This window comes from Eufriesea mexicana, unplaced genomic scaffold (assembly GCF_001483705.2).
Source record: "Eufriesea mexicana isolate 0111107269 unplaced genomic scaffold, ASM148370v2 scaffold283, whole genome shotgun sequence".
NCBI classification, from domain to species: Eukaryota; Metazoa; Arthropoda; class Insecta; order Hymenoptera; family Apidae; genus Eufriesea; species Eufriesea mexicana.
This window is the reverse complement of record NW_016908447.1, coordinates 110,548-120,547: the sequence shown is the minus strand read 5'-3', so window position 1 is coordinate 120,547 and position 10,000 is coordinate 110,548. Positions and strand designations below refer to the sequence as shown.

The 10,000-nt window shown below is 24.8% G+C and overlaps 2 protein-coding genes across 2 annotated transcripts in view; one reads left to right on the top strand and one right to left on the bottom strand.

The window, feature by feature from the left end:
* The window catches only part of LOC108555793 (uncharacterized), a 7,512-nt gene extending 323 nt beyond the window's left edge, over window positions 1-7,189 (bottom strand). Inside the window, exons 1-8 of the mRNA XM_017911617.1 lie at window positions 5,900-7,189; window positions 5,617-5,819; window positions 5,366-5,504; window positions 5,043-5,264; window positions 4,845-4,946; window positions 1,495-2,264; window positions 338-1,392; window positions 59-254 (exon numbers count right to left, since the gene is read on the bottom strand). Coding sequence (XP_017767106.1) covers window positions 59-254; window positions 338-1,392; window positions 1,495-2,264; window positions 4,845-4,946; window positions 5,043-5,264; window positions 5,366-5,504; window positions 5,617-5,819; window positions 5,900-7,189 — 3,977 coding nt within the window. The remainder of the gene's footprint in view (window positions 1-58; window positions 255-337; window positions 1,393-1,494; window positions 2,265-4,844; window positions 4,947-5,042; window positions 5,265-5,365; window positions 5,505-5,616; window positions 5,820-5,899) is intronic.
* Window positions 7,190-8,759: 1,570 nt separating this feature from the next.
* Window positions 8,760-10,000, top strand: part of Agpat1 (1-Acylglycerol-3-phosphate O-acyltransferase 1) — a 2,385-nt gene continuing 1,144 nt past the window's right edge. Inside the window, exon 1 of the mRNA XM_017911621.1 lies at window positions 8,760-9,307. Coding sequence (XP_017767110.1) covers window positions 9,123-9,307 — 185 coding nt within the window. The 5' untranslated portion in view covers window positions 8,760-9,122. The remainder of the gene's footprint in view (window positions 9,308-10,000) is intronic.

Below are 10,000 nucleotides of genomic sequence, written 5' to 3'. Positions count from 1 at the left end.
ATTTTTATATTTATCACATAAAGGACTTTAGTTTTAATAAAATATTTATATTAATTACCTGTTAGTTTGTATAAATATTATTGAATTCTCAGCTCTATCAATTTCTTTAATTTGGGCATTTGTATTTAATACATGTTCTAACTTGACTGTGTCTAAAGTTAGTTCTAACTCAGAAAACACTTTAATGACTTCATTAATTAACAACCATCCTATTCCTTGGTAATAAAATATATGCATTACCTCCTCAGGAAGTTCTATGAAAGAGACAAAGCAATTATTTCTATCAATTACAAATAATAAAAAACATAATTAATTAATTTAATATAATAAAACATACCAACTACTTGAAAGAATACTTGATAATTTAAAAATGAACATTTAGGAATGTATGTGACTTTCCCAACAGTTTTAAATTTAGTTTCCTTTGAATATGTATCCTTTGTTCCTATATTATTTGTATTTACTTCAAAATCTACCGTATCTGCTGGAGTGTTATTTTGTAAACTATTTTTCTGTTGATCTTCATTACATATTACTTTTTCTTCATTATTTTCAGGAACAGAGCAAATTGTACTGCAATTTTTTAATCGAGTAGTATTTTTTGGTGTTTTATTCCATAATTTAATAGATGCACTGTTTAATTGATCTGAATTTGTCATTGATGTTTGATTACATTGTATTTCATTTTGTTTCATTATTGAAGATGAGTTAATTGAAGATGAGCATAATGTATGAAAAGGAGATGAATGTATTGAATCTTTTTCATTATAATTCGGAGAAAAAGTAAAATTTTCATTCATAGTTTCACAATTAGGAACATCTCTTGATGTTACAAAATCATTATCTTGTATAAACAAAGATTGATTGAATTGATTGTATAATTCCTCGATAAAGTGTAAACTATTATCCATAAGGTTTTCTTCTGATGGTGAAAAACAATGTTTTTCCATTTCTTTTTTGTGAACAGCCTGTTGCATTGATTCATCACTGATAATAATTTTGGGTGCTGTGTTTATAATATTATCTACATTCCACTTATTATTAAAAGACTTTGCATTTAATGCAAATGAATCATTTTTAATATTACTTGTGTTATTTGAAATATCAGGAGTAAAATGTTGATAATGCTCAAATAATGTGTTTTTACAATTATTTAACATATTTTGGTCTGTATACTCAGTTTTAAAATCATTATCTTCAAAGTGTATCAAATTAGATGCAATAACTGACTTATGATTTTTATGTTGGACAGACAACAAATCATTAAAATGTGTGTCATCTTTTTCTGGTGAATCAGGTATATGTAACTTACCTGCTAAACTAAGTTTAAAAGGATTTGTTTCTTTTAAAATCAATTCATTTTTTACAGAATTTTCTGTGGTTGTCAGAAGACTGGCATTATCATTATTTGTAAAATTATTTTTTAAGTCTAACATGAATTTATTATGAAATTTTTCAAAACCTGGAGGTGTATTTAATATTTTTGGCATTTGCTGATTCGATAAGGATTGATTTACTGTATCAAAATCATCATTTACAGGCATTAAAGTATTATAATCCATTACACTCTGACTTTTAACTAAATTGTGAATAATAGTTTCTCGAAAGGGATTAATACCAACATTTGAGTCATGATCCCCATTATACGAGGTAGTAATTATTGGTTGCTCACTTGTTGCAGGAATTGTAAGACATTCTGGATGACATTCAACATTCGTTGAATCAGTATTTGTAACAGTATCTTTTTCTCTATAATTATTTTCAGTTAATAAAAGTGCACCTTTTATCGCATTTAAGATACTTTCATCATTTGTTATATTATCATTTACGTTTTTTACAGAATCATTTATTACTTTATGAAGTATATTAAGTATTATATTTATTTGCATTTCTAATTGCAAATTTTTTTTCCATAACTGCATGAATGCTTGAGGACTTATATTATTATTAATTTGATCATTAGGAGGTTCATCTTGTAAAAATGGATTGGTATTATTCTCACTGAAGGTAAATATAGAAGGTATTGAATCAGTCTGAAGAATTTGATCTTGAATATCCTTCTTTGTTAGCAATATTTCTTGTTCATCAAACATAATGGGTTTTGAAGACTGAAAGCACTTTTCATGTAAAGTACTTTGCGGTGATACCAAGGGTATATTGTTATCATTAAATATATTAGTTTTCTCTTCATAACACTGCTCTGGTCTAAATATTAAATTTTCTTCCACATAAAGTAATAGATTATTCATATCAACTTTATCTTCCTGATTAAAAAACAAAAAAAGAACATATCAAATAATAGTAGAATACATATTTACTGAGTACTATGTCTATAATCCTTAGATAGATTAATTTGGGAAAAATGACCACTTTATGAGATTGTTATATAAATTATAAAAATATTAATATGGAATAAAATACACGTAATTAGTTTTTAATTTAAATATTTTTATTACGTAAGTAACAAATGCAGTATGCTTATAATAACACAAATGCTTATAATAACATAAAGATTGTATTTTTCCCAAAAAATATAATAAATACAATCTGTTCTAGCATCTTGTAAAATACATTAATTAATTAGTGAAAATAAACATACAGCAGCATTATATAATATAAACAGTAATTATATATAATATACAGAAAAATTATTTTATAGATTTATATATTTAAAATGTAATTTATAGATTGAAAGGATTAAGAAATTTAAGTTCATCTATTTACAATAATTTTACTTTTTTTAACATCTCTACCAATATTTTTCCTTTACCTTCTAATTGATAAGAGGTTGTACTATTTAAATTCATTATTTAGATTTTAACTCTCTTCAGAATCTATTACAGACATCTGAATTTCAAATTTCGTGTATGGGTTTATTAAATTTTTAGTTTCATCTTTTTCAGTGACTTTATCTGAATACATGACTTCATAAACAACATCTTTTCTATTTTTGCAGACATCTACATAATTTGCATTTTCACCTGAATTTAAATCGTTTATTTTTGCTATTTTTAATTAAATTCTTTATGGTTTGGTATACTTTCCATAAAAGGATAATTACTTTTAAGAAGATTACTAAAATCAGCATATGATACATGTACATCCCATTCTTCCTCATCAGTTTCTATATCAATATCATTAAAAACTGATATGTGAGACGTTTCAGTCATAATAGATGATACCGATTTTTCGACCGGTTCAGCTTCTGATTGTATAGCTTCTTCACTTAATAATGAGTTTTTCATTAATTCTACATTTAACAATGATTCTTCTGTATAATCAATATTTTGTATTAAATCTGAATTTTGTGTTGATTGCTGTCCTAATATTGATTCCAAATTTTCAATTAATTCAAATTTTTTATTTGCAACTACTGACGTTTTTGGCGAAGTTATCAAAGCTTCTTTCTCATATACCTCCACATCACTGATAGTAAATTTAACTGATTCCTGTGTATGCAAATCTATCACGTTTATTTCATCTATGTGTGAAAGACTTTTAACATCAATTTTTGAATTAGATTCATTTAATACTTTCTTGACAGTATCTACATCATTTTCATATACATCTTTTTCATATTTATCATTATTATTATTCTGAAATGATATAGATTCATCTGATGTGCTTAAATCGTCCGAATCTAAACTCAAAATATTACTTGATGTATCTTTTATTGACAATAATTTTTTGCATAACTCTTGATTAGAAACAATTATTTTCATACAAATGTATTCATTTTCTTTATAGCTTTGTGAATGTTGTTCCAAATTTTTTGTATAAAATATTTCATTATTATTTGTGTATGTATTACCAGTACTAATATCACTACTTTCTTGTGATGAATTAGTAAGCTGTACATCTTGAACGTTTTTAAACGAATTAGATGGTTCTACAAACATTTTGCCTGTTAATGTCTCTAACATTTGTTGGGATATAGCGAGTATTGTACTATCCGTGATATCTTTTTTACGTCTTTCAATATTTTTTAAAATTAATGGAAATACATCTGATGTTTTATTAATGTTTCCAATCGATGACCAATGTATATCTTTATCACATAAAGCAGAATATGAACTATTATACACTGCTTTTAAGAAACAATTTTCAGCTAATGGTATATTGTCTTGTTTTTTAAAAATTGTTTTGTGTGGTATATTATATTTATTCTCTTGTATTGCATTTTTACAAATAACAGACCAATCTATGTACCCTGTTTTATATACTTCATAGTCTGCATCAGTAGTAGAAAGTTTTATATCACAGATATCTAATTCATCTTCTGAATTCCATATATCAAAATAATTAGCCTGCTGCTTTGAAATATTTTTATGGTCTTTTGAAGTATCGCATATATTATTTGACCCTTTACTATTTTTTCTATTATGAACAGATATATCAGCCAATGAAATATTAGATACAGTACTATTATGTAAAAATTTTTTCTTTTCTATGCTCTCATTAATTTCATAATTATTATTATTATTAATTTTAGTAGAGTGAATAGATTTTAGTTTAAGACTTAATAATTTCTGATACAAAGATACTTTCTCCTGAAATTTTTTTACAGAATTTTTAACAGGCCTACACATTTTTTCAATGAAGGGATCATTTTTAACAAAATTATTAGATTCAAATGATTGTAATGTATTGCTTTTTCCATTATCGATTATTCTGTTGAAGTTATTTGCATCAGATAAATTTCTTTTAAAATTTATATTATACAATGCTGCATTATTATCACAATTTCTTTCTACTTCATGAGTATTGTTAAATTCTTTATGATTAACATGTTCCTGACATTCTAAATAATATCGAAATGGGAAATTTCTTTTTTTCATACAAACCATTTTTCCATGGGCTGCTAACTTTTGCTCAACTAACCAGTCATTAATGTGTACATCTTCTTCCTCCAATGTATCAGTCAAACTTACCAACATTGAATTATCCTATATTGACAAAAGAATAATTTTAAAAATACTAATAGATATTTTAAAGTAAAGTTAATTTTAATACAATTAATTAAAACAATTTAATGATTTTACCTCTTCATCAATTGATGCTATTATTGCAATTAAAGGTATTTCGCATGTTCTTATCGCAAAATTATGAGTAGCGTTACGAGACCACTTAGACCCTTGATATGGACGTATATTAATTAACCCACATGGTATTGCTTGTGCTGGTAAATTGGAAAACATTCTATGCAAATAATATATTGCTTCTGGAGGATATGTTTTTAATGTACCATAATCGTAAAACATTACCTATAGTAATTTAATATCAATAATTGTACATGATACATATTATTATATGTGTAATAATTATTACATAATACATAATTAATACAGTGATCATATGTACTTACAGTAACTTGAAAATCTGGTTTTACAGTCTTAATTATACCCCTATGCCATATTCCGTTATATATACATGCACAATTCAAACCTTTTTCTAGTACAACTGGTGGAATTACATATTTCATATATTCCATTGTGTAGAAATTACTATAAAGAGTAACCATTAGTATAAATGTTATGAATCATAATTATTCAATTATAACTACAAGAGTCACTTGTAATTATACATACATACATATATTATAGTATTTATACATACTGTAAATCATCCATAAACTTTTTAAATATCTTTTGCTTTTTATAGAGTTGAATCCAAAAGAATGAGGGTGTAAATACTTCTACAACAACAACTTCTATGTAAGGTTTTATATTTTGTATTAAGTTTGCAACATTTATGTAACCTACACTTTCTCCAATATTCATTACGTTATCTGGTATTAATCCCTTACATGTATCAAGTGACTAAAAATTTAATATTATTAAATTATATTTTTATTAATAATTAATAAAATTCTTGTATAATTTAAATAAACAATTTTTACCACTGTTACTGGAAGTGCTTCTTCATCATTTGTTTCATAAATATGATACAACTCTGTAATATTATTTGCTTTACATTTCTCTTTTATTTTATTTGAAGGCAATTCTCTTTTTGCATAATAAAGTATGAAATCTCCTGTACTATAAGGTTGAATACAATGAAAGATTTCAGGTAACTGTGATGCAAATTCTCTGACACTATTAAAACCAAGTTCTACATAATTTAGAGGAACTTTATATTCTTCTAAATATTTTTTTGGTAAATCAGAACACCAGATTCCGTCAAAGTGATTCTGTATAAGTTTTTCTAAACGAAATTTCATTCTTTCATTTATAAGTATTTTAACATCTTTGTTAAACACTTGACTTTCTTCATCTCTTCTTATATTATCAAATTCCACCTGAGTTTGATTAATATTATTATCATATTGAACTTTTGGTATTGATATATGTTCTGCCATTTGATCCTGGTATTTAGATATAGATTCCTCTATAAAACTAAATGTAGGTTTGGTCTTTGTAATTGACTTTGTATGATCAGAATGAAATGTTTTGGTAGAAGGAAACTCAAACATATTTTCTTCATCATCAACATTTAACATATCACCTAAATTTTCATCTCCAGCAATAGTTACAATTAATGGTTTGCACACCTGTTTATTATTTGATACCATAGTAGGTTCAGAGGAAGACATATCGTTACTGCTTTTTAAATGATCCAAATCCTCAATTTTAGTTTGTATTGGATAAATTTTATTATTTCTTTGAAAAATCGTATGTGATAATTCCTGTAACTGGTTTTCTATGTCATCCATAGTAATGTTTACAAAAGGCATACATGAACGAACTTCATGAAGTATATAATCCTTATTTACGCCATCTGGATTATCATTAACTAAACTGACTATTTTACTTAATATATCAGCTGATACATGGATTCTAGGAGGAGCAGTCATGGGAAAATAATGATTTGGTTTATATGATTTTCTTCCAGGTAATTGTTTCACACTTTTTTGACCAGCTACTAATTTACTAACATGTATAGATTTGTCAGATGCAATACCTTTCACAATAATTGTATTGTTCTTATTTTCTATTTTAACTGCTTTTGGAATACTACGTAAAAAACTTAATAAAGAAGAATATCCTAAATCTTTCCATGGTATATACATCCCTTCTAATTGAAAATAATCATTATCCAACTCCCTTAGAGTGCATCCTCCTTTTTGTGTAAGCAATAATGCTAATATCGTAGTTTGAATATTTTCACGTTTTTGTAAATTTACTTGCATGTTACGAAATTTTTTATTTAATTCTTACAATTTCTACTACAAGTATTCAATTACAAATATTCTCCCCTGTAAATAAGTTAAATATTTCATAATAATATTTTCTTATTTTAATTTTTTAATAAATGCGTGTACATTAAATACCTTAAGAACATCAAATTCCGAAAATTGTAAACAAATTACGCAATAAATAATACACCGGTAATTTTAAAGCACTCATTAATATGTATATTATATTAATTTTACTGCAACTTTAATATGTTAATTTAAGTTATATGATAAAAATATCAAATCGTCATTCAATTAAATGCTATACCATTATTCGAAAAACTAACCTATTCACGAAACATGCGTACAGTAATCAGCAAAATTTAAAGCTCTCTATATACCTTTTCATTTGCCGCGCAAACTATCGAATTATAGATATACGATACGACAATCGAACTTTTAAACGGTATGAAAAGTTTATGATAAATTTTTCATATACAAAACAGTTACATTGATAAACATTATAATATATATTATTAAAGAGTGATTCGAAACTCACAGTTTAGTATATATATTTTTAACTTTAATATGATAAAATCTCGTGTAGTTATTATATACACGAGTATTATTTATATAAAATATAATATATTGTGAGTATTTTAATGAAAGTTTACATTTGAATTACATAAAAAAATATTATGATGATATCATTAATTCAGAATAATAAAAATAATTTGATTTTGGAATGCTTGATAAAAAAATAAACTTATAAGTTGTTATCATGTTGCACGTAACAGTATTACAATAAGAAATATAAATCTATACATTTAAAATTTATAAATTACTGTAACTGAATTTTTTGAATTAGAAAGATAATAAAATATAAATAAATAAATATCTATATACACATATAATATATAAATTATTTTGATTAAATTTATAACAAATACAGTTATTATTTAAAGAGTCGATAAAAATTGTATTTGGAATTTTATCTTTAATATTTTGTTGACACTGCAATTAGTGATTAAAATATACAAAACTTTTACCTAACGTTTCGTAACAAAGATAGGTAATATTATTGGCGATTAATATAACTTGATACAGTTTACAATTAGAAATTTTAAACAATTACGATTTAGTTCGTCCGTGAAAGTTTAAAATTCTTTGTAACAAATATACTTTCATTATAACGTTCTTAAAATTAATACATCTTCTAAAAATGTGATAAAAATCATTAAATTTCATTACATATTTTCATTAAAAATGTTAATAGACAATAAAATGTTGAAATTGACAATATGATAGTAATATAAATGATAATAATATAATATATATACGCGTACATAGCATTAATTAATAGAATAATTAATAAAATAATATTCGGTTTATGTATATTATTTATTCGAAATAAAATTAAATAAAAAAATAAATAGAAAAGAATAGTAAAACAGAAACGACTGTACAAAAAAAATGATAGTCAAATAGTCGATCATATATCCTAGCACAATAAATTTTTCAGATTAAGGTACAACATATAATAAATGCAGGTTACATTAATGGTGATATAATATTGTTGGTCGTAATATAATATTCATTTGTATGCAATATTGTCGTCAAATAAAATATAAGTAATTGAGGACAAAACTTAAATTGAGGGTGAATTAACTGATTGAGAGTAAAGAAGTTGGCTTAGAAGTGAGATATCAGCATAGGGAAGTATTGAGAATAAAGTGTATGTGTGATGTACATATAGCCCCGATAAAGTTGTGCGAACGAACAATAATAAGAAGCGGTTAATCAGTAATCAATGAATAAGCACCTCCCATACACGTACCCAAAGCCTTACGAGATTATAAGATCGTGTAAAGAAGTGTAATACTAATTTCGTTCATGCAGTGTAAAGAAAATATTACGTGTTAGAATCCGCCCTTTATCACTATAAAAGATGGCTCCGTCGTGTTTCGAAGTGATCCTCATCGGTTTCATTCTTATATTACCATTCTTATACGAAATGAGCAGGACCTTTCGATATTATTTCAAATTTTTTCTCTACTATGGATATTTGATGTTAAGTTCAATCGTTTTTCTCCCAATCATGATGTTTCGACCGCGGAATGTAAAAAACTTTGTGTTAGTAATTATGCTACTTTTGTAAATATAAACTTTGTTCACTTTACCACCTCTTTGTGTTCGTTTTGTTCTTTTTTTTTTTTTACTTCGAATATATTTTATTGTTTACGTTTATATTTTGGTTAATTTTTTACAAAAACGGAATGTTGTAAGACATTTATTGAACGATGATGATATAGCGTACGTACAGCAGTTTCGATATAGTTATAGTAGTAGAGTAATTTACAATTTACTCTACAAATATCACATAAATACAGTTAAATTAAAAAATGTAAATTAGAAAATTCTTTTTTTGTGTTATATGTAATATTTTAATAATAAGCAAATTTAAACTTTATTTTCAATTATATAATATTAAAATACGCGTCACGTGAAATGTAAAGTGATTATATAAAAATGTTACTTAGATTTAAACGTATGCGCAAAATGTAATAAGATATAAGATAGATACAAAGAAATTTTTGTTTGAAAAATTTGTTTACTAATATGCGTTCTTTAATAAAATAATTTTAATAAAATAACATTTAATGTAATAAATTTGGAACTTACATGTAATATTATTTAAAATAATTACATATAAGTTCCAAATTTATTATAATTACACAATTTAACTTACTCGTTATTTTTATCATTTTTTTTACTATTCTTCGTTTTAATATATGTTTATTTTATATATTTTATATATGTTATATA